This window comes from Eubalaena glacialis, chromosome 17 (genome assembly GCF_028564815.1).
Source record: "Eubalaena glacialis isolate mEubGla1 chromosome 17, mEubGla1.1.hap2.+ XY, whole genome shotgun sequence".
Classification (NCBI taxonomy): Eukaryota; Metazoa; Chordata; class Mammalia; order Artiodactyla; family Balaenidae; genus Eubalaena; species Eubalaena glacialis.
Genome location: NC_083732.1, coordinates 80,075,894 through 80,099,887, shown reverse-complemented (window position 1 = coordinate 80,099,887; position 23,994 = coordinate 80,075,894). Strand labels below are relative to the sequence as shown.

Here is a 23,994-nt window from a genome sequence, read left to right as displayed (position 1 = left end):
CTTACATCATGGTCCTTACCATCACACCATGAGATCGCTTCCTGTTTGTCTGAACTCTGAGCTCAGGAGGACGGATCCAGCTTATTCATCATTGAATTTCAGCTCTGTGTCCCCCAGTGCCTGCCATATAAATATTGGATGGATGAATGGATGAATGAATGAATGAATGAATGTACAAGTGGGTACCCACTTACACAAACCAAAAAAGCATGGATTGGAACCTAGCAGGGCACAGAGCCAGATTACATAGAGCAGGAGAGCTTGGAGTATGTGAGCAAGCCTCCTGCATGGACCCTCTCTTATAATTTCCCTCTTAGACACCCAGGGAACCTGGTGCTGACCATTGAACCAAAGACTCTCCACCAAGAGCGAGGGAGAACCCTTTTTCTTTGCTGAAACAGTGAAGCGTGCACACACACACACTGTCCCTCCACCACCACCATCACCCCCTTCACACACACGGAGTTTATAAATATAATAATCTCAAAGGATTGTTTGCAGTTAGCTTCTGCCTGAGGCAGGGGCATGAACCAGATGAGCTCTCAGTGACCTTTCAATGAGCAGCATTGTTGCTCACGGTGGCTTCTATTCTTTCTAGCATGAAGCCCACTTGGTAATTTCAAAAACGATTCTGAAGGCCCCCAATTGAAAGAGGTTGTTTCCTTTAGTAACTATTGACTGTAAAAAAAAAAAATAATATGAAGATATGGTGACAGACGCCATCACCAAATTTATCAATCGTTGGATGAATTTGTCTTTATTCTAAGAATGTTTTCATATATTTGAAAAACATAGACCTATATGTGCAGGACACATTATTAACATATTCATATTCCCGTTGATTTACCAAAGCTTGCAGTAACTTTGGTTTTTCAAGGCATCTGCAGCCCTCCAGGGCTGGGACCCGATGATCTAATTCAAATTCTCACTGTTTCCACTAACTAGCTGGTAAAGTAAAAGTTATGCACATTGCTTCACCTCTCTCAGCCCTGTTTTCTTTAACTGGAGCAATAATTCCTACCTGCCTTTCAGGTGTGTTATGAGGTTACATGGGATAACGGAGAAAACACACACCTATGTCTAACGGATGCTGTAGCTTCATCCCGTCTGACACCTTCCCAGTCTTGCCTCGGCGCAATCCAAGACTAGACGCTTCCTTAGTTTCCTTCTTCCTTCCCCTCTAGGTTCCTGATTGTCCTTGGGTGCTTGATTCTGGCCATCCTGACCACCTTCAGGGAGTACGAGACTGTTTCGGGAGACTGGCTTCTGCTGCTGGTGAGATGGCGCGTGCACCGTGGTGCTGCGCAGCGGGGGTAGATGCTCTGGTGGGACCGCCAACGATGAAGACAGGGAGGCCCTTGGGTGCCATTCTGCGCAGCTGGTTTTGGTTTCCTGGAGTCTCTGGCCAAGTCCAGGCCCAGGAGAAAGCATTGGTGGATCGGTTATGAGGTCTGCTGGGGGCACAGTTGGAGCAGGGAATGGCTGGCATGTGTTATTCCAGATTAGAGATAAGGGGACATAAACAAGGTCAAAGCAAACACCAATACCCACTGGTTAAATGATCAAATACAGCTTCCCAACTCTCTGACAGTAACACAAAGGCATGTTTCGTCCCAACCCTTCCTCTGCTTTTCCTCCCTAAACCCTGAGGATCTCTTCCTTCAAGGCCAAGCAACAAATCCCATTTCTGCATGAGCACTCCAGGTCCTCCCTTCTGGGCCTCTGCCTGTTTTTACTCTCCAGTCTGTATCCCACGGTGCGGCAGAGAGAGCGTGCAGTTAGAATTCTCGGGCAAGTTACCTAACACCCCGACTCAGTCTCCTCCCATCCTCACCTAAAATATGTAGCAATGTACGGTGAGGAGCACACGCTGATAGGCTGGGTGCAGCCTCCACACCCGGCCAGGAGGAGGCTCCCAGGAAGGGCTGGATCCTTCTGCAGCCCCGGACAGCACAGGCCAGCTGGCCCTTTGAATGACCACGCCTTCCTGGATTAGGATCAGCCCACCTCTCTAGGGTGAGGCCCCACCCTCTGCACAGGGAAGGGATGCCGGCCCCCAATCAGGGTTTACGAAATAGCAGAACCTTTGCCTCCCACTGAGCTAACCACGTGTCCGTGGTGCCGGAATCAGCAGGTTCCTTCCAAGGGCAGGTGTTGACGGTCTACAGGGCAGGTCTGAAGCTAAGACCTGAGCAGATGACTCCTGGGAAGACATCCAGTTCCAGGAGCTAAGTTTCGAGGATCGCTGCAACTCCCCAAGGGCCCCAGGGAGGTCAGTGGGGCAAAGGTGTCTCCATCTGACCCACAAAGGAGGCTCAGGAGGGAAGATGCACACCCGCTGTCCTGGAGATGCCATAGCATGATCCTGATGGGCGCGGGCTCAGTGCCTGATCACCTGCCTGGGATGCCTTCTTTGCCACTTTTGGCCTTGAGACATTTGTTCAGCCACTCCTTGCCTGGCCTCGGTTTTTCAAAATACAAGAGGAGGGTCATATTATAAGATACTTCCAGTGGTGCCTGGCCCAGGAGCTGTGCTCAGTGACCATTGGCCACGATTAGCAATACCAGGGACCAGACACCGGCTGGGCAATATCACTGATTCCTCTCCTTTCAACCCAACTGAACTTCTTGGGGGCTTTTCAGTACATTAAAGGGATTTTTTTTAATGATCCATTAGAACAAAAACATAGAAAAAAAGGCTTCATGTTAGAGACAGTTAGCACATCAGAGTGAAGACAGGAACTGCCCCAAACTGAGTGGAGGTGATCAGCCTGTCCTACCCCCTCTACCACCAAACCAGCAACAACAGGAATCCAGCTCTTCAGAACTTCCGGACAGAAATCGCTAGTTTTGGACAGCTGGGTCCCGGTTAATGTGTCTCTCCACATGTTCTTCAACGCAGGAAACATTTGCTATTTTCATCTTCGGAGCCGAGTTTGCTTTGAGGATCTGGGCTGCTGGGTGTTGCTGCAGATACAAAGGCTGGCGGGGACGACTGAAGTTTGCCAGGAAGCCCTTGTGCATGTTGGGTAAGCCCTGACCCCGAGCCCGGGGTGCCTCATCCCCTTCTTTTGGTGCATTATTTCTCTGAGGCAATTTTAAGCAGACGCTGTTCTTCTGGGAGACCATGCAGCGCCTTGGGGGCCCGTCCCCTCCTCCGACCCTCCCTTCAATCCTCCAGCAGGTGGAATTCCTCCCCCCGTGGCTTCTCTTTATAATGAGTCCACAGGGCAGGAATTCTTAAGGCGGGTGGGGGACACTCTTGGCATTTGGGTCGTGAAGGAGCCAGCTCATGGCAGGATGTGGAGCAGCCCCAGTCCCTGGGCCAAAATTGCCCGTGCAGTTCCAGACTGGCCACGGTGGGGATGGGAGGCGGGACACCATTGCTGGTTGAGAATGACCTCTGTAGGACCGCAGAGGTAATTCTTCCATCCTAACACCCAGTCTGGAAGAATCTAGCACCTGTGACCCCCCTCGCCACCATAATGCTGTGTCCTGACCCACCTTGCTTTGGGGAGGTGTCATGGAGACCCCTCCATCCAGGTGTAGGCATTTTGATAGCAAAGAAGGTGGAAGCTCTCACACACACCTATTGGTGCACCCCACCATGTTCCCATCTGAAGATCCTACTAAAATCATACAGTGACAGGACGAAAGCTACCTGCAGTGATGGTTAGGAGTCTTGGAGCTTCGACTTCCTAGGGATGGTTAAAGTCAGAGGATCATAGAATGTCAGGGCTGGAAGGGACCTTCAAAAGCGTTTGGTTGAAGATGCCCTCCTGTCTGTTGCTCCAGCCCCCTTTGCAGCAGTCTTTAAGTGGTCCCCCAGACTCTACTTGCATACCTCCAGTCACGGGGCGCTCACCACCTCTCGAGGGTATTCATTCCATCTTAACTCCTCTGACTCTCTTCAGATATTCGAGTTCAGCCATCCTATTCCTCCTCTCCACTCCAGCAGTCTCCTTTCATCGGGAGGAATGTGCTTAGCGGCTTCAACTCCATCTTATAACCCATCTTCTTAGCATCATAGACCCTCTCCTCTGAGCTGCTGCTTATTCCTCACTCCCCTTTTAAACAGTGACCCGCTGGGACTGGACACAGCCCTGTGGGTACGAATGACCCAGCCAGGGAGGAAGAGCTGGACCCCTCCTCTGTCCTAGGTGCCAAGTTCTCTCCGTGCCTCCTGGGGCTGTGTTGCCACGTTTGCAGGTTGCCTCACACAAAGGACAGGTACCACCCTCACTGTCGGCTGAAGCCTCTCTTCCTTCTTCCCATTTGCTACTGAGATTGGAAATCTGAGGGTTTTGTTTATTGCTCAGAATTTTGAATGCAAGTTGGATGGGTGTGTGTACGCACGCGTGCACACGTGCAATTTTGGAGGACTTTGTAGTTACTGATTTTTTTTCACATTTTTTTTCTCTCTTCCTTTGTCCTCTTTCCATGTCTATCTACCCGTGTCTTAGTCCTTTCCAGCTGCTATAACAGTGTACCACAGACACGGTAGCTTATAAACAACAGAAATTTATCTCTCACAGTTCGGGAGGCCGGACCTCTGAGATTGGGGTGCCAGCATGGCTGGGTTCTGGTGAGGGTCCACTTCCTAGTTCCTAGACAGCTGTCTCCTTGCTGTGTCCTCACGTGATGGAAGGGGCGAGGGAGCACGCTGGGGTCTCTTTCATAAGGGCACTAATGCCATGCATGGGGGATCCACCCTCATGACCTAATCACCTCCCAAAGACCCCACCTCCCAATGGCATTACACGGGGGGTTAGGACTCAACATATGAATTTGAAAGGACCCAAACATTCAGTCCATGGCAACCCCCAACTTTCCTTCCCTTTCCTCTTTCCTGTCTTTCTTTCAAGTCTTAAGCTGACTTCTTTTTGGGGTGACCTATCCAGTGTGTGTGTGTGTGTGTGTGTTTTGGCAGGGGGTGGGGGAGATGACTTTGTGATCAACGGTGCCCAAATTCAGAGGTTCCTGCCAAGTTAGAGGATGTCGTAGCATATGGAGCCCGGGCCCCTCCAGAACAGGGGCGTTCCCAATGGAACTGTCTCCGCCATTCCAGGATTGTACTGGAGCTCCAGATCACGTTCCCCTGCTGGCCTTCCTGGAGAGACAAGGCTGGGCCTCAGCATCCACCATCCTTGCTGGCTTCTTTCCTGATGTTGCTGCATTTTATGTTCTACTCCTCTCAACTTCTCCTGTAATGTGGCCCTTGTGGGAAATGTTGCTTTTCTCTGTGTGTCTGACAAGAGGCTGGTTATCACGTCCACACATATCATGGCCTCCTTACTCGAAGCAGCCTCAGACCCTGCCATTTTGGGTGTGGATGGGTCCCTCTGGGCCAGAATTTGCTGTCCTGTCAGAGTGTCATTGACTTAAGTCACATTTACCCTGCACCTAGGTTTTATTTTCTCTTTTACAAATGTGATAAATGGGTATCTTTGCACAGACAGACTGAGAAGCCTGGCCAAGGATATAGACATATTGGTATCCAGGTGTCTGAGCCCTACTTTTTCCCAAAGGGTAGGCACACCTGGGAGATAGTTTGACATGGTGGAAAGGGTGCCAGCTTTTTTGGCAGACGTACCTAGTGTAGATCAAGGAACCTAATCCAAGCTGGGTGGCAGCACAAACAAAGGTGTAGAGGTGTGAGAGAACACTGTGGGCTCAGCAAACCACACATGCTTCTAGAAGGTTCCCAAGGGCTGGATCACAGAGGATTTTCAGAAGTTTGGACTTTGCCCAGTGGATAAACATTCCTACAATGTGTTCCTTGGAATCCTGATGCTCTTGCAAAAAAAACAAAAAAAACAAAACAAACAAGCAAAAACAGTTCAGACAGGTCAAAATCTTTTGAGAAAGGCTGGACTTCATTGGTAAAATTGAGAGCCACAGGGCATATTAGCATATTAAAGGCTCTGAGAAGTCCTGCAGTAGCAAAACCTGTTTAATTGAATTTTTTTCAGATTTACTTGATCATGGGATCCTTTTTACTTGCTTAGCCCCCTGCAGTACAGTGGGGAGATAACAGATCCGGGAGCTGAGGGGAGGGCATTGAAGGGAATAAGAAAGAGACCAGGGCCCTCTTTCTTCCGTCCTCAGCCATTTAACTTCAGGAGCCAGCTTGGCCCTTTCAGAAGCGCCTCATCCCCTCGGCCTCTGCTGCCAGTCACAGCTCTGGTAGACGTTTCTAGGTCACCTCCTGACAGCAGCATCCCACTGCTGGGGTGGGCCCCACGTTTTCCCACAGTCTACCCCAGGGCCTTCTCTGAAGCTGAGGGAGGTCAAAGGCAGTGCAGCTCGCGAGTGTGGGGACGTTACGACCCCCTCGGCCAGCAGGGAACAGGATCTGGTGGACAGATGGCCCAGCTCCCATCTTTCAGAGGGACAATGGTGGGAGGTGTTCTGCCTGCAGCTCAGAGGCTCCAGCAACGGCCTTGACATCACCCCTTGCACTGGCCTTTTCCCCGCTCCCCTCTCCCCTCACTTCTGCTTCCTGAGATCATTTCTCATTAAATCACCCACAGCCACGTCCCTGTCTCAGGGGCTGTTTGCAGGGGAGACCCACAGTAAAGCAGCATCTGAGCTTCAGGCTTCACCTCCACCACCTGGGCAACCCAGATCCCTTCTCGGCCAGAGAGGGACCCCCGAGTGCCACCCCTGGAGGGCCTTGGAGCATCACTTCCCTGGGATTTAGAGTGAGCGTTGGAGTCCAGCAGGCCTCCTGCATCCAATCCCCAGTCGGCCACATCCGGCCGCGTGGCCCTAGGAGGGCATTCACACTCAGAGCTCCTGTTTCCTTACCTGTCACAGGAGAACGCGAGTCCTGCGCGGTCCATGTCACGGTTTAACACAGCAGCGTTTAGCGGATGTTTGTCTGCCGCCGACACTGCCTGTGATGGCTCCCGTGCCTTGGCCTAACCTCCTTTCCCCTCCCCTCTGCCACCCTCTGTCCTCTCTCCAGACATCTTCGTGCTGATTGCTTCTGTGCCGGTGGTTGCCGTGGGAAACCAGGGCAACGTCCTGGCCACGTCCCTGCGGAGCCTGCGCTTCCTGCAGATACTGCGGATGCTTCGCATGGATCGGAGGGGCGGCACCTGGAAGCTCCTGGGCTCGGCCATCTGCGCCCACAGCAAAGTAAGCGTCGCTGCGAAGGGGCCAGACCGCGCTGGCTTCCTGCCCACCCAGGCCCATCCGTGGCATCTCCTCCCTGACAGCATCCCCAGAGGGTGGTTGTCCTGCCACCACTGATGATGATGATGATGATGATGGGGAGGAGGACGAGGAGCAGGAAGGGGAAGCACACACAGGTGCGCTGCAGCCAGCAGACGCAGGTAGACCTGGGCTCAGGCCTCAGCCCCACCAAATGCAAGCAACTCTGGCCAAGTCACTCAACCCTCTTTGACCTCAGTTTTTCCTCATTCCTAAAGCAGGGATGATAATGCCTGTACCTCTGGATTGTTGAGAGGATGAAATGAGCTAATGCAAACCAGCATGGGATGGGAGGGAAGGGTTCTGGAGTCAGGCAGACTGGTTTGAATCCAGACTCTATTGATGTGACTTTGGAGATTTCCTGTAACCCCTCTGGGTCTTCTCTCCTGCCATTTATAAAATGGAAATGATAATGCGTTCACCTCAGGGTGAAAAGCACTTAGAATACACCCAGTTCATTGATGTGGTTCAGTGGCTATTGTTATTATGTAGCCAGAAGCGCAGCGCCTAGAACTTAGTGTTTGATACGGATGAGCTCGCCCCAGGGGTCAGGCACTGTTCTTACCCCATTTCAGTGCTAAAGAAGCAGATCTGGAAAGAGGAAGTGAGCTGCCCACCATCACAGACCCAGGCCGTCTGGCTTCAGAGCCTGTGTTCAGTGATTTGCTGCTGGTCGTGGTGGCTCTTGCCTCTCCAAGGGAGATGAGAAGCTAGGATGAGTGGGACTTGGCCTGATCTCTCCCAGAGTCCCACGTGCTGAAGCAGGTGTGGAAACCCAGGCAGGCAGAGTCCAGCGTGTCTGGCGCTGTCTCTGTCATGCTCCCTGTGTTTCTTTCCTATTGTTAGCCCAGACCTTCGGTAGCACTTTGTGTTAATATCCCTGCCTCAGCTGGACCCTGGAGAAATGAAGGAAAAACCTCTGAGTGGCAGGAAAAACCACTCCGAGGCCAGTTCAGGAGAAATCGGAGTGAAGGACCCCTGGGATGGGTGTTCTTCAGGGGATAAAGCCAAAGCTACCTTTGTCACTACAAGAGCATCTTCTTGTGCCAGGCTTGGTGGGTACGATGGACGCGGTTGGTGCCCTGGCCAGGCTACCTTTACCGGGGGGATGTGCTTAGCCCTCAGCTGCTATGAGAGTTAGCCGCTAATATTCCCAGCTGTCCCCTTCTCTGGAGACATACAGGAGCGCTGCCCTGCCCAGGAGCTTATATTGTTCTCATCTTTCTTCCCCCACATCAGGGAAGCACACAGCCAGTGACTAGCGGACACAAGTACCTTTCTTGCGTTGGGACCCGCCCTGTGGTGCAGTTCACACTCCAGAGCTCCCCATGGGATCAGGCTGAAGGAGGCTCCAGCAGAGACCACCTCCTTGCTGAGCTCTTTCTCCTGCCCTGTCTGGTTTCCTTCACTCCCTCTCTCCCGAGACCCTCCCTCAATCATCACATGCACCTAAGCCTCTGTCTCAGGCTCTGCTTCTGGGGAACTGCACCCAAGGCAGTGATCCTGGGGCAAGTTGCCATTGGGGAGCTCAGAGTTTTCCTTATATGTGTTAACAGCAGCATGCCATCCCCACTTGGGCAACCCCAGAATGCCTCCACACAGCTAACTCCTGGGTTCTTCCAGCTCAGGGACACACCCAGATGGGCCGGCATGTCATCGTAGAATGAACAGGAGCTTAGGAGTCAGACAGCAGCTCAGTGCACATTTCAGCTCTGCCGCCTTCCAGCCGTAAGACTTTAAGAACATTGCTCTGTTTGTATACGAGCTTCCCCAGTGGTTAAAATGTGAATCCTTCCAGCGGCTCACATAAGAAAAGGTACATGTGAGTGCCTGGTGAATAAATTTCAAACATGCTCTTCTTCACAAACGTACAAGTAAATATATAAAGAAAATGAAATACAAATTTAAAACACCCGGAGTCTCTCACTGGAGGATGCAGTTTCTTGCCATACATGTTTTATTCCCCATCTGTGCCACTTCTGGCCACAGGCTCGGGGAGGTCAGGGCTTTCTTTTCAGAGTTCTTTCTTCAGCCTACCTTCTATTTTATCTTTTATCAGAGGACTTGTCTCCATGGAGCTGAGCTGATTCACAGCTCCAGTGGAAATCAGGGCTAAAAATGTCTGGTTACGGTCTTTGTCCTGTGTTCCCTCAGATTAGAATAGATGACAGTTGGATGTTTGCTATGTCATTCCTGGGAAAAGATGGTCCACGCCACCGCCAGAGCCCACAACTGATGCCAGGCGGGCAGAACTTCAAGACGAAATCATGTATGTGGTAGGAGACCGAAGGCAGACAAAACAACTGCTTGGCAAGCTCTGTATCCCATCCTTCCCCACAACAATCCCACTAGATGAGCCTTTAGCCTTTCACTGTGCCGAAGCTGCAGCGCGGTTATAGGGCTGGCCTTCAGTTCCGGGGCAGGCAATGTGTTCAGGAGATAAGCACGTACCTGGATTTGAGTCCAGCATTTACTAACTGCAAGAGCTTAGACCAGTTCCTTCTCTAAGCCTGGTGAACAGGCACTTACCAATTCATTTCTTCATTCATTCATTCAGAAAACGTGTTCTCTGGGCCAAGTTCCATGCTTGACTCCCCCTGGAAACTCAGAGATGAAGAGTGACGGGCCCATACAGGGTTACACAGGGTTAGACTTTAAAGTTAACGCTCTTACTAAAGTTAGGATTGGCCGGGCTCTGCTTCCAGAACAAATAAGCCCTGGAGTCTCTGTGACTTAGCACAAAAGTTGTGGGTGTCTTCTCACTCACACAGTGTCTGATGTGGGCTGGGTGGTCCTCATCTGTCTTGGAAATGAGCCTTGAGTCACGAAGGCAAGGGAAGGGGAGCCCAGAGCATCCTCTAGAATGGATTTAAGGCAGGAAGTAGCTCCCATCACCCCCCCACGTTGGCTGGACCCCAGGCCCTCAGCCCGCACCTGACTGCAGGGGGGCTCAGGCGTGTGCAGGAGCCCGTGGATGTCGGGGAGCAGCCACAGGTTCTGCCACAGAACTGCTGGCGAAGATTGCCTCCAGTCAGAATTACCTTGAATAGCCTTTGAGATGACTGCAAGGCACAGAGTGGGGACACATTGCACTCCTCAGTGACGACCTTTATACCAGCTCTTAATCCCACACAGCCAGTGCTTCTGTGTGCACATGGACAGCTGTTTCTCTGCTTAAGCACCAGGGGAAACTTCTGACTTGCACTTGGGGGCCAGAGGGTATGAAAAGCTTAGGCACGCTAGAATCACACTTAACAGAGCAGGAGGGTCATGCTCATACAGCCACTGGGGAAGGACGATCAATTCATCTTTTCCTTCTCGAACCCCCGGCGGGGCAGACACTCATGGAGGGGAAGGGCCGGCTGCATTGCCTGCAGCATCTCAGCTAACCTCTCTCTGCTGTAAACTCGCACGAGTGCACTGTGCACGTGACGCTGTGGGGAAGGTCAGACCTCTAAGCAAATGAGCATAAGAGAGTGTTAGAGATTTAAAGTTTGTTTAGAAAATAGGGAAGGCATTGAAAGAAAGCTAGAAATGAACCCTAGCTCTAGTTGGGGGGAGCAAACATCCGGAAAGCTCTCATAATGGAGGTGACGTGAGTCTGAAGATGACTCAGTGCTCTCTGGTTGGTCCCCTGGGGAGGGACAGGGAGGACAGAGGACCAAGGTGAACAAAGGCACAGAAGCGGGCAGAAAGCAGCCCTGTCAGCGAGATGCGATTCACCCAGAAAGCCAGCTGACTGGCCTCAGATGGTCAAATAGATGAACTCTATCGATACGAACAGCTTCATTCTCTGTGATGACTCAGCAGGAATGACGGGCCTAATCTCCAGACTGTGTTCGCCCATGACTTTGACTTTCTTCTGCCCAACCTACCACAGTAACCACAGTAACCCTTGGAACTGGAATAGAATGAAAGACATAGAAAGCACCTCAGGGATTGTCATGGTCAGGATGTTTGAAACCTCAATGCTTTGCCCATCTTTGCCATATCTCTGCACCATCCTTACTATTCCTCAACGTTTTCCTTTAAATCAGCTTTCTCCTGTTTACGTATATGTCCTAGTCTATCATGCAGTAATATCCATGAAATAATAGGTTTTAGTGTAATCTGTGCTAATGTGTAATATGGTTTAAATCAGCAGGTGACCACTTCACATAAAAAAAACACCTATCTGCATTTGAAGTATCTGTGGCACTTTTTGGAACTCTCTGGTCCAGTCCCTTCATTTTAAAAATGAAGAAACTGAGGCTGGGGAGGGGGGGTCATTTGCCCAGAGTCACACAGTCAATTAGTGGCAGGGCTGGGGCCCTGTCCACAGCTCCGTCCGCTCTGCCAGGATAGCTCCCCCTTGCTGTCCGTCACTGTCCCAGCAGAACTGAGCTTTGTCCTTGCTCTGCCCAGTCCTGCTATAGGATGGGGTCTCCTGAGTCCCGAGCCTTGTCTCACAGGCAGTGGCCAGTCCCTCCTGCCTTCTTGCCTCCAGGGGAAGGCCCTTGAGCTGTGATGTAGAGATCACAGAAATCTTCCTCTCCTCCTAGAGCTGTACGCTTGTTCTGTTAATGATGAAAATAATGACCATATTACTGATCCTGTTTTACAGTGATGGGAGATGAGGACCAGAGAAAGTAAGTAACTTGCCCGTGTCACAGAGCTGGTACACCTGGACTCCAGCTCCAGTGTGTCTGCTTCCAACCTCCACCCAGCCTCCACTCAGTGACCCCTTCCCTGTCTCTGCTTGCTCTCCCAGGAACTCATCACCGCCTGGTACATCGGGTTCCTGACGCTCATCCTTTCTTCATTTCTCGTCTACCTGGTTGAGAAAGATGTGCCGGAGGTGGATGCCCAAGGACAAGAGATGAAAGAGGAGTTTGAGACCTACGCGGATGCCCTTTGGTGGGGTCTGGTGAGTCCCCACCTTGAAGGCTGCCCAGTGGGGATTGGCTGTTAGGGACAGAGAGAGATGGAGGGCGTGGCAGGGATGCGCTCGGTCGCGCAACTGCATTCTGCAGCCACAGGGGAGAGGAGGCCTCCTCCATTTCTGAACCTGCCCCTGGGAGACGCCCCCTGCAGGGTAGGCCCTTGGAAGGGGCTCTTCCTTAGTGTTTATAAGAAGTCAGAGCTCTAAACAGTCTGGCCCTACGGTCACTCAGGGACCTCACCTCATTCGTCGGAGGCTGTCATCAGCCAGGCCATGCTGTGCAAACAGACACAGTGGCAGATGTAGATGTGTGTACCCAGACCCTCAAACACACCTAGAGACACACAGCCCCACGCCCACAGGACATGTGGTACTAAAGCATTGCTGTAAGCACTTTACATTTATAAATCTATTTTAAGCTGAAATAACTCTTATTATTAGCCCGCTTTTAAAAATGGGGAAACTGAGGCATGAAGTTGAGTAACTAATTCCAGTACAATCTCTGAGCCAGTTAGTGGTTGACTTGGGATTTGAACTCAGGCATTTGGGTTCTAGAAGCCACGCTCTTAACTGCTCCGAAAGCCTGCCTTCCATGTTCATAAAGTACATGTGCGCTGATAACCTACACATGTAAACGCACACAGGAATATTCAACTCATACCAGGACAGACACGGGCACAGACCTTAGCCATGCACACATATACACACAATACATATGAATACACCCACAAGAGCACATATATTTAGAATCATGGCTATACACAAAATCACACATAGGCAAATATACACATGAATGTATGTCACATACACATGTTTGCAATTATTGAAATATTTGTTGACTGATTGACTATAGGGAGGAAATCCTTAACTTAGAAACAGGTGCGGTCTCAAGGCTCCCATATAAATTCGCTGGTACTTAGTACCTTCTCTCCCGTGGGAATCTTATTCTAAACGGGAACAGCACCCCGGTCAGTACAAAGGCTTATAGGTGAAGCTCAGCTGATACATCATTAATTTCCTCTCCCTGGGAAGCCGCATGTCTGAACTCTTCTCTCTTCAGATCACACTGGCCACCATTGGCTACGGAGACAAGACGCCCAAAACGTGGGAGGGCCGTCTGATTGCAGCCACCTTTTCCTTAATTGGCGTCTCCTTTTTTGCCCTTCCAGCGGTGAGTATCTCTGGTGTTCTCCCTAGTGTGGTGGGCATGATCCCTCACCGCGTGGCCCCAGCTCAGCTTTCCAGCCTCATCTTCCATCGTCTCGTATCTGAATTCCAGCTCTATCAACTCAGTAACCATCCCCGTAGCATGGTTTCCCGTCTCTCTGCCATAGGCTGTGCTGATCCCTTCGCCAGGAGTGATCCCCCCAAACACCTACTCCTCTTTCAAGACCCAGTTTCTTTTTTTTTTTAATTTTTTTTAATTGAAGTATAGTTGATTTGCAATGCTGTGCCCATCTCTGCTGTACAGCAAAGTGACTCATAATTATATACATAGAGACATTCTTTGTTTTAATATTCTTTTCCCTTATGGTTTGTCACAGGATATTGACTATAGTTCCCCGTGCTGTACAGTAGGACCTTGTTATTTATCCTCAAGACCCAGTTTCAATGCTGCCTTCTTTAGGCTGAGTTAGTCCTTCCCTCCTCTGGGCATAGCTCTGTAAAGGCATTTCAGACCCCGTGCTGGGATTGCACATTTCCAAATCTGCCTGCCCAGAAGACTGTGAGCTCCTGGGGAGCTGAGATTATGTCTTTCACCCACGTATTCCTTGCACATAGCAGGTCCTTTGTATATGTGAGTTCCCTTCCCTTGCCCTGTCATCTACTGGTTTATATAAAAAATGCATTTCCCTCAAGAATAAGTTTTGACCCCTGATAGAGTAACTTCCCCAAAGCCCAGTGCCCATCAGTGTAATAACAGCAATAATAATAGATAGCACTCGTTGAGCATACTGTGTACTAGATTCATGCCAAATGCTTTACCTACACCGTCTCACTTAATCTTTGTGACAACATTAGGAGTTTGGTGCTACATTTATCTCCATTTTCCAGATGAGAAGACCGAGGCTTAATTGGGTTAGTGAAGTTTCCACAGTCACAGGGCTTTTGGGTTGTGGAGCCAGGGACCCAGGTCTGCTCATTCCAAGCCTGGCTCTTAATCACAAAGCTTAAAGAGAACCTTCTTGTGTAACAAACCCTCTTCCCTGCCCTTCACCTCCCATCCTTTGGTCACTCATGTTCTTTGTCCACTGCAGCCCTACCTGGTCTATTTTTTTTCTAAGCTGTTTGACCTTGGGCATATGGCCTTTCTGATTCTCAGTTTCCTTATCTATAACAGGTGAGGGGCAGTGAGGGTGCGACTTGGTCTCTGAATTCTCTCTTGACTTGAAAAGGGTGTGTTCCTACCTGTGTAATTCACATGAGAGTCCGACCTGGGTATCAAAACAGATCACAATTCAGAGAGATTCCAGCCAGAGTAAAAGCCTCAAGTGACAATTCAAGCAACTAAAATATTTTTTAAATTCCCTTCATAGTAACTGGGAATCTATTCTGCATCCTACTCCTTACTAGGCAGTTCCTATTACATTATCTCACTTTTTTTCCTAACAGAATTATGAGGTAGGTACCTTTCTCCTACTTCCGCTTGGAAGAAAGTGAGATGCAGCAGAGAGGAGGCTGGCCCAGGGTCTCACCGCTGGGAAGTGGCAGAGTCAGGAAGCCCTGGCCTCAAGGCTCCACTTAACCCAGCTCCTACTCCCTGGAAGGGAAAGAAGGGATCTTTCCTCCTCCCCTTGGCTCAGTGTCGTCCTGCTCCTGGGAGTCGGGGGGGGGGGGGGGCGCTCCGGGAGAGTCTGGGTGGGGCTGACTTCAGGGCCTGACCTCTCCCTTCAGGGCATCCTGGGGTCCGGGCTGGCGCTCAAGGTGCAGGAACAGCACCGTCAGAAGCACTTTGAGAAAAGGAGGAAGCCCGCTGCTGAGCTCATCCAGGTCTGTGTGCCTGGGGATGAACTGGAATGGGACTCAGATCCCGTGTAGCTGCCTCTGCTTGTGTGTCTGTGTGTGTGTCTGTCTCTGTGTGTGTGTCTGTAGGCAGCCAGGCAGCAGTGGGTGTTGGTCTCCTGCCAGCTCTCCATCCTTATCTCTCCCCCAACCGTGGGCTGGGGGTTGGGGACCAGAGTGAGCGATGGTGGGAGAGGCAGAGGGTTCCCTCTTTCACTTCAGAGAAAGTTCCTGCTTTGTGGTTTTATGGGCCACTGGGAGCGCAGAGAATAGGAAAAGAGAGCGTTCTGGCTGTAGCTGCCTGGGACTGAATGTCTGCGTGACCACCCACTCGTGAACTTGTGTCCAGTTGTAGTGAGTGTCTCTGTGGGTCAGATACAGGATGGTACATGATGTTATCCTCCATATTGTAGTTTCTAGGCCAGTGCTGATCTCTAAGAACCTGCTCTATCTTCGCAAACCCCAAACCATCATGGTATACAGAAGATCTAGTATATTAGAATCAAAAACTTGTCTCCCGGGCTGTCTCTTGTACCGGGAAATGCACAGAAGTGGCACAGAAGACTGTTTTGTCTTCCTACCTGTTTGAGAAATCTCAAGGAATCTTGCAACGAGAGTAATCCCTGCTCCTTTCAGGGATCTTCTACCCAGCACCTGCGTCCCCCGTCCACTGTAGTTCACCTCTTCACACCCCACACCATCAATTATAGCTCCAAGATGATGGGGTCAAGGAAGGTTTTCTTCCCATAGGAGCTACAGAAAGCCAAGAATCCGGCTTCTCTAGATATGACCTCACTGCACGTTTTACTCTTAGGTGTCAAGGGCTTTCTGTTTTAATGTTGTGGGATTCCATGTGAAAGTTTCGGGTGACACCAGGTCATTCCTGCCCCTCTTTTCTCCTCCGCAGGCTGCCTGGAGGTACTATGCTACCAACCCCAACAGGATTGATCTTGTGGCGACATGGAGGTTCTATGAATCAGTCGTCTCTTTTCCGTTCTTCAGGCAAGTGGCCACTCATCTGAATGCTCAGCGCGTGACTGACCATCCCTCCCATGGGTCTGTATTTGTGCCTGTGGCCTTCACGGTTTCCCGGAGGACGTCCTTCAGGGCAGTGGTTCCCAATCTGGGCTGCATGTTAGAATCATTAGAGCTTAAAATATCCCAATGCCCAGACCATACCCGGGCTGATTCAATCAGAATCCCCAGGGTTGCAGGCCAGGCATCAGTATTTTTTAAAGCTCCCCAGATGACCCCAGGGTGTCACCCAGCGTTTCCAGCTAGACAGTGTGGAGTGGCTGAAAGGGGAGGTCGGGCCAATGTTGGAGCAGGATTAGTGGCTGAGGAAGTGAGCAGCCAGTGCAGTGGGCCACCCTGGCAGTCCTGGAGGCCCCAGCACCTGCGCATGGCCTGCACCCCGAGACCACTCTGGACAGGGGGAAAGGGCACGGAGAAGAAGCAGCTGGGGGCCCAGAGATGTTGTTTTGTGTTCTCAGGGTGGGAGATTAAACAAAAGCCTTCAGGAAAATAAAATTAAAACCTCTTCCTATGGCCAGCACCTAAGTTATTTTTTTTATTATTTTTTTTAAATTTTCTTTTGGCCACGACACACAGCTTGTGGGGTCTTAGTTCCCCGACCAGGGCTCAAACCCGTGGCCCCTGCAGTGGAAGCGCAGAGTCCTAACCACTGGACCGCCAGGGAAGTCCCTGGCCAGCGCCTATGAAAAGGGAGAGGGAAATGAATACTTATTGGATGTCCAATATGTTCCTGGAATCCAAGTTCACATTTCATTTAATTCTCACAGGCATCCTATGAAATAAGTCAGAGGTTCTCAAATGTTAAGGTGCATTAAAATCAGTGGGGGACTGTAAACACCAGATCCTGCATCCACCTTTAGCAATTTCAATGGCGTTAGAGTAGCTAAAGCACCTCACACAGGCACCCCTGTTGATTCTAACACAGTGGCCCATGGTGCATCCGTGGAGACAGGCTAGGTGGTCGGTATCACCAGGCTTCTCTCACGGATGAGCCAACTGGGGCTCAGGAACTATGGTCATTTTGGCCAGTGTCAGCCACATCTAGAGGCCTCCAAAGCCCATGTTCTTTTCACTACTTGGGCTTCTGAAATAGACCGCACCTTGCCAGATTTTTTTTTTTTTTTTGAATTTTTGAATTTTATTTTATTTTTTTTTTTATACAGTAGGTTCTTATTAGTCATCAATTTTATACACATCAGTGTATACGTGTCAATCCCAATCGCCCAATTCATCACACCACCACCGCCCCGCCTCTTTCCCCCCTTGGTGTCCATAGGTTTGTTCTCTGCATCTGTGTCTCAATTTTTGCCCTGCAAACTGGTTCATCTGTACCATTTTCTAGGTTCCACATATATGCATTAATATACGATATTTGTTTTTCTCTTTCTGACTTACTTCACTCTATATGACAGTCTCTAGATCCATCCACGTCCCTACAAATGACCCAATTTCATTCCTTTTAATGGCTGAGCAATATTCCATTGTATATACGTACCACATCTTCTTTATCCATTCGTCTGTCGATGGGCATTTAGGTTGCTTCCATGACCTAGCTATTGTAAATAGTGCTGCAATGAACGTTGGGGTGCATGTGTCTTTTTGAATTGTGGTTTTCTCTGGGTATGCACCCAGTAGTGGGATTGCGGGATCATATGGTAATTCTATTTTTAGTTTTTTAAGGAACCTCCATACTGTTCTCCATAGTGGCTGTATCAATTTACATTCCCACCAACAGTGCAAGAGGGTTCCCTTTTCTCCACACCCTCTCCAGCATTTGTTGTTTGTAGATTTTCTGATGATGCCCATTCTAACTGGTGTGAGGTGATACCTCATTGTAGTTTTGATTTGCATTTCTCTAATAATTAGTGATGTTGAGCAGCTTTTCATCTGCTTCTTGGCCATCTATATGTCTTCCTTGGAGAAATGTCTATTTAGGTCTTCTGCCCATTTTTGGATTAGGTTGTTTGTTTCTTTGATATTGAGCTGCATGAGCTGTTTATATATTTTGGAGATTAATCCTTTGTCCGTTGATTCGTTTGCAAATATTTTCTCCCATTGTGAGGGTTGTCTTTTGGTCTTGTTTATGGTTTCCTTTGCTGTGCAAAAGCTTTTAAGTTTCATTAGGTCCCATTTGTTTATTTTTGTTTTTATTTCCATTACTCTAGGAGGTGGATCAAAAAAGATCTTGCTGTGATTTATGTCTAAGAGTGTTCTTCCTATGTTTTCCTCTAATAAGAGTTTTACAGTGTCCGGTCTTACATTTAGGTCTCAAATCCATTTTGAGTTTATTTTTGTGTATGGTGTTAGGGAGTGTTCTAATTTCATTCTTTTACATGTAGCTGTCCAGTTTTCCCAGCACCACTTATTGAAGAGACTGTCTTCTCTCCATTGTATATCCTTGCCTCCTTTGTCATAGATTAGTTGACCACAGGTGTGTAGCTTTATCTCTGGGCTTTCTATCTTGTTCCATTGATCTTTGTTTCTGGTTTTGTGCCAGTACCATATTGTCTTGATTACTGTAGCTTTGTGGTATAGTCTGAAATCAGGGAGTCTGATTCCTCCAGCTCCATTTTTTTCCCTCAAGACTGCTTTGGCTATTCAGGGTCTTTTGTGTCTCCATATAAATTTTAAGATTTTTTGTTCTAGTTCCGTAAAAAATGCTGTTGTTAATTTGATAGGGATTACATTGAATCTGTAGATTGCTTTGGGTAGTATAGTCATTTTCACAATATTGATTCTTCCAATCCAAGAACATGGTATATCTCTCCATCTGTTGGTATCCTCTTTAATTTCTTTCATCAGTGTCTTATAGTTTTCTGCATACAGGTCTTTTGTCTCCCTAGGTAGGTTTATTCCTAGGTATTTTATTCTTTTTGTTGCAGTGGTAAATGGGAGCGTTTCCTTAATTTCTCTTTCAGATTTTTCATCATTAGTGTATAGGAATGCAGGAGATTTCTGTGCATTAATTTTGTATCCTACAACTTTACCAGATTCCTTGATTAGCTCTAGTAGTTTTCTGGTGGCATCTTTAGGATTCTCTATGTATAGTATCATGTCATCTGCAAACAGTGACAGTTTTACTTCTTCTTTTCCTATTTGTATTCCTTTTATTTCTTTTTCTTCTCTGATTGCCGTGGATAGGACTTCCAAAACTATGTGTAATCATAGTGGTGAGAGTGGATATCCTTGTCTTGTTCCTGATATTATAGGAAATGCTTTCAGTTTTTCACCATTGAGAATGATGTTTGCTGTGGGTTTGTCATATATGGACTTTATTATGTTGAGGTAGGTTCCCTCTATGCCCACTTTCTGGAGAGTTTTTATCATAAATGGGTGTTGAATTTTGTCAAAAGCTTTTTCTGCATCTATTGAGATGATCATATGGTTTTTATTCTTCAATTTGTTAATCTGGTTTATCACATTGATTGATTTACATATATTGAAGAATCCTTGCATCCCTCGGATAAATGCCACTTGATCATGGTGTATGATCCTTTTAATGTGTTGTTGAATTCTGTTTGCTAGTATTTTGTTGAGGATTTTTGCATCTATATTCATCAGTGATATTGGCCTGTAATTTTCTTTTTTTGTAGTATCTTTGTGTGGTTTTGGTATCAGAGTGATGGTGGCCTCATAGAATGAGTTTGGGAGTGTTCCTTCCTCTGCAATTTTTTGGAAGAGTTTGAGAAGGATAGGTGTTAGCTCTTCTCTAAATGTTTGATAGAATTCACCTATGAGGCCATCTGGTCCTGGACTTTTGTTTGTTGGAAGATTTTTAATCAGTTTAATGAAACAGTTTCAATTTCATTACTTTGTGATTGGTCTGTTCATATTTTCTATTTCTTCCTGGTTCAGTCTTGGAAGGTTATACCTTTCTAAGAATTTGTCCATTTCTTCCAGGTTGTCCATTTTATTGGCATAGAGTTGCTTGTAGTAGTCTCTTAGGATGCTTTGTATTTCTGTGGTGTCTGTTGTAACTTCTCCTTTTTCATTTCTAATTTTATTGATTTGAGTCCTCTCCCTCTTTTTCTTGATGAGTCTAGCTAATGGTTTATCAATTTTGTTTATCTTCTCAAAGAACCAGCTTTTAGTTTTATTGATCTTTGCTATTGTTTTCTTTGTTTCTATTTCATTTATTTCTGCTCTGATCTTTATGATTTCTTTCCTTCTGCTAACTTTGGGTTTTGGTTGTTCTTCTTTCTTTAGTTCCTTTAGGTGTAAGGTTAGATTGTTTGAGATTTTTCTTGTTTCTTGAGGTAGGCTTGTATAGCTATAAACTTCCCTCTTAGAACAGCTTTTGCTGCATCCCGTAGGTTTTGGATCGTCGTGTTTTCATTGTCATTTGTCTCTAGGTATTTTTTGATTTCCTCTTTTATTTCTTCAGTGATCTCTTGGTTATTTAGTAACGTATTGTTTAGCCTCCATGTGTTTGTGTTTTTTACGTTTTTTTCCTGTAATTCATTTCTAATCTCATAGCGTTGTGGTCAGAAAAGATGCTTGATATGATTTAAGTTTTCTTAAATTTACTGTGACTTGATTTGTGGCCCAAGATGTGATCTATCCTGGAGAATGTTCCGTGCGCTCTTGAGAAGAACGTGTAATCTGCTGTTTTTGGATGGAATGTCCTATAAATATCAATTAAATCTATCTGGTCTGTTGTGTCATTTAAAGCTTCTGTTTCCTCATTTATTTTCATTTTGGATGATCTGTCCATTGGTGTAAGTGAGGTGTTAAAGTCCCCCACTATTATTGTGTTACTGTCGATTTCCTCTTTTATAGTTGTTAGCAGTTGCCTTATGTACTGAGGTGCTCCTATGTTGGGTACATATATATTTATAATTGTTATATCTTCTTCTTGGATTGATCCCTTGATCATTATGTAGTGTCCTTCCTTGTCTCTTGTAACATTCTTTATTTTAAAGTCTATTTTATCTGATATGAGTATTGCTACTCCAGCTTTCTTTTGATTTCCATTTGCATGGAGTATCTTTTTCCATCCCCTCACTTTCAGTCTGTATGTGTCCCTAGGTCTGAAGTGGGTCTCTTGTAGACAGCATATAGATGGGTCTTGTTTTTGTATCCATTCAGCAAGCCTGTGTCTTTTGGTTGGAGCATTTAATCCATTCACGTTTAAGGTAATTATCAATATGTATGTTCCTATGACCATTTTCTTAATTGTTTTGGGTTTGTTTTTGTAGGTCCTTCTCTTCTCTTGTGTTTCCCACTTAGAGAAGTTCCTTTAGCATTTGTTGAAGAGCTGGTTTGGTGGTGCTGAATTCTCTTAGCTTTTGCTTGTCTGTAAAGCTTTTGATTTCTCCATCGAATCTGAATGAGATCCTTGCTGGGTAGAGTAATCTTGGTTGTAGGTTCTTCCCTTTCTTCACTTTAAGTATATCATGCCACTCCCTTCTGGTTTGTAGAGTTTCTGCTGACAAATCAGCTGTTAACGTTATGGGAGTTCCCTTGTATGTTATTTGTCATTTTTCCCTTGCTGCTTTCAATAATTTTTCTTTGTCTTTAATTTTTGCCAGTTCGATTACTATGTGTCTCAGCGTGTTTCTCCTTGGGTTTATCCTGTATGGGACTCTCTGCGCTTCCTGGACTTGGGTGGCTATTTCCTTTCCCATGTTAGGGAAGTTTTCGACTATAATCTCTTCAGATATTTTCTCGGGTCCTTTCTCTCTCTCTTCTCCTTCTGGGACCCCTATAATGCGAATGCTATTGCGTTTAATGTTGTCCCAGAGGTCTCTTAGGCTGTCTTCATTTCTTTTCATTCTTTTTTCTTTATTCTGTTCCGCAGCAGTGAATTCCACCATTCTGTCTTCCAGGTCACTTATCCGTTCTTCTGCCTCAGTTATTCTGCTATTGATTCCTTCTAGTGTAGTTTTCATTTCAGTTATTGTATTGTTCGTCTCTGTTTGTTTGTTCTTTAATTCTTCTAGGTCTTTGTTAAACATGTCTTGCATCTTCTCGATCTTTGCCTCCATTCTTTTTCCGAGGCCCTGGATCATCTTCACTATCATTATTCTGAATTCTTTTTCTGGAAGGTTACCTATCTCCACTTCATTTCGTTGTTTTTCTGGGGTTTTATCTTGTTCCTTCATCTGGTACATAGCCCTCTGCCTTTTCATCTTGTCTATCTTTCTGTGAATGTGGTTTTTGTTCCACAGGCTGCAGGATTGTAGTTCTTCTTGCTTCTGCTGTCTGCTCTATGGTGGATGAGGCTATCTAAGAGGCTTGTGCAAGTTTCCTGATGGGAGGGACTGGAGGTGGGTAGAGCTGGCTGTTGCTCTCTGTGGGCAGAGCTCAGTAAAACTTTCATCTGCTTGTCTGCTGATGGGTGGGGCTGGGTTCCCTCCCTGTTGGTTGTTTGGCCTGAGGCAACCCAACAGTGGAGCCTACCTGGGCTCTTTGGTGGGGCTAATGGCGGACTCTGGGAGGGCTCACGCCAAGGAGTACTTCCCAGAACTTCTGCTGCCAGTGTCCTTGTCCCCACGGTGAGCCACAGCCACTGCCCGCCTCTGCAGGAGACCCTCCAACACTAGCAGGTAGGTCTGGTTCAGTCTCCCCTGGGGTCACTGCTCCTTCCCCTGGGTCCCGATGCGCACACTACTTTGTGTGTGCCCTCCAAGAGTGGAGTCTCTGTTTCCCCCAGTCCTGTCAAAGTCCTGCAATCAAATCCCGCTAGCCTTCAAAGTCTGATTCTCTAGGAATTCCTCCTCCCGTTGCTGGAACCCCAGGTTGGGAACCTGACGTGGGGCTCAGAACCTTCACTCCAGTGGGTGGACTTCTGTGGTATAAGTGTTCTCCAGTCTGTGAGTCACCCACCCAGCAGTTATGTGATTTGATTTTACTGGGATTGCGGCCCTCCTACCGTCTCATTGTGGCTTCTCCTTTGTCTTTGGATGTGGGGTATCTTTTTTGGTGAGTTCCAGTGTCTTCTTGTCGATGATTGTCCAGCAACCAGTTGTGATTCTGGTGTTCTCGCTAGAGGGAGTAAGAGCACGTCCTTCTACTCCGCCATCTTGGTTCCTAATCTCAATAATCTAAGCTTTCGCCTTAGGAAACTGGAGGTGCCCGCGACTCGCCGCTAGTTGCACTCAGGCAGGAAACGTGCTCACCGACACCATCAGCGAAGCGCCCAAAATCCTTGCCAGATTTTAGACACTGTGGTCCGGAGCTTAGATTTTTAAGTGTGTGGCTAGAAGGCTGGGTGGATAGGACCCTTGAGTTGGAAGAAGAAGTTGAGGGACACTCAGAACTCGTACCTGGAGTTGGGGACCCTGCTCTGAAGTGTGTTTCTGCCACGTGTCTGGGTTCATGAACCATAGCATGACCCAGTGCTGGACGGGTGGCTCCCCCCAACCCCATCCCACCTTCCCACACTCTCATTGTGGAACCTGCGACCTGGCTCTGAACTCGGCCTCAATTTTCCCTCCACTTCTATCGCCAGACTGTGGTAAAGATTTAAGAAAATTCATGACATCATGACTGACTCATTTCCCTGCATAAAACCTTCCACTGGATAACCATGATGAAGAGAACAAGATCCAAAACCTGACCACGACCCGCAGGGCCCCAGAACCTCAGGGCCCTGCTTACCTCTCCCATCTCAGCATCTATGGTGCTGTTACTCCCAAGAGGGTCTAGTGGCACGTGGCACTTTCTAGTCCGGGCATTCGGTCCACCAATATTTTTGAGCCCCTTGTATATGCTAAGGATTGGACCAGACCATGCAGGTCACAAGTGACTTGTGAAGGACTCTGACCTTGACCCTGAAAGCAAAGAGAAGCTATTGGCGACAGAGAATGACATGA

The 23,994-nt window shown here is 47.8% G+C and overlaps 1 protein-coding gene across 1 annotated transcript; it reads left to right on the top strand.

Moving 5' to 3' along the window:
• The first annotated feature begins 1,209 nt into the window (after positions 1 to 1,209).
• Positions 1,210 to 23,827, top strand: KCNQ3 (potassium voltage-gated channel subfamily Q member 3). The gene is made up of 8 exons (XM_061171734.1): positions 1,210 to 1,275; positions 2,903 to 3,029; positions 6,971 to 7,143; positions 11,969 to 12,124; positions 13,200 to 13,310; positions 15,035 to 15,130; positions 16,050 to 16,144; positions 23,794 to 23,827. The coding sequence occupies exons 2-8, from the start codon at positions 3,023 to 3,025 to the stop codon at positions 23,825 to 23,827; spliced, it is 672 nt and encodes a 223-aa protein (XP_061027717.1). The 5' UTR covers positions 1,210 to 1,275; positions 2,903 to 3,022.
• The last annotated feature ends 167 nt before the right edge of the window (positions 23,828 to 23,994 follow it).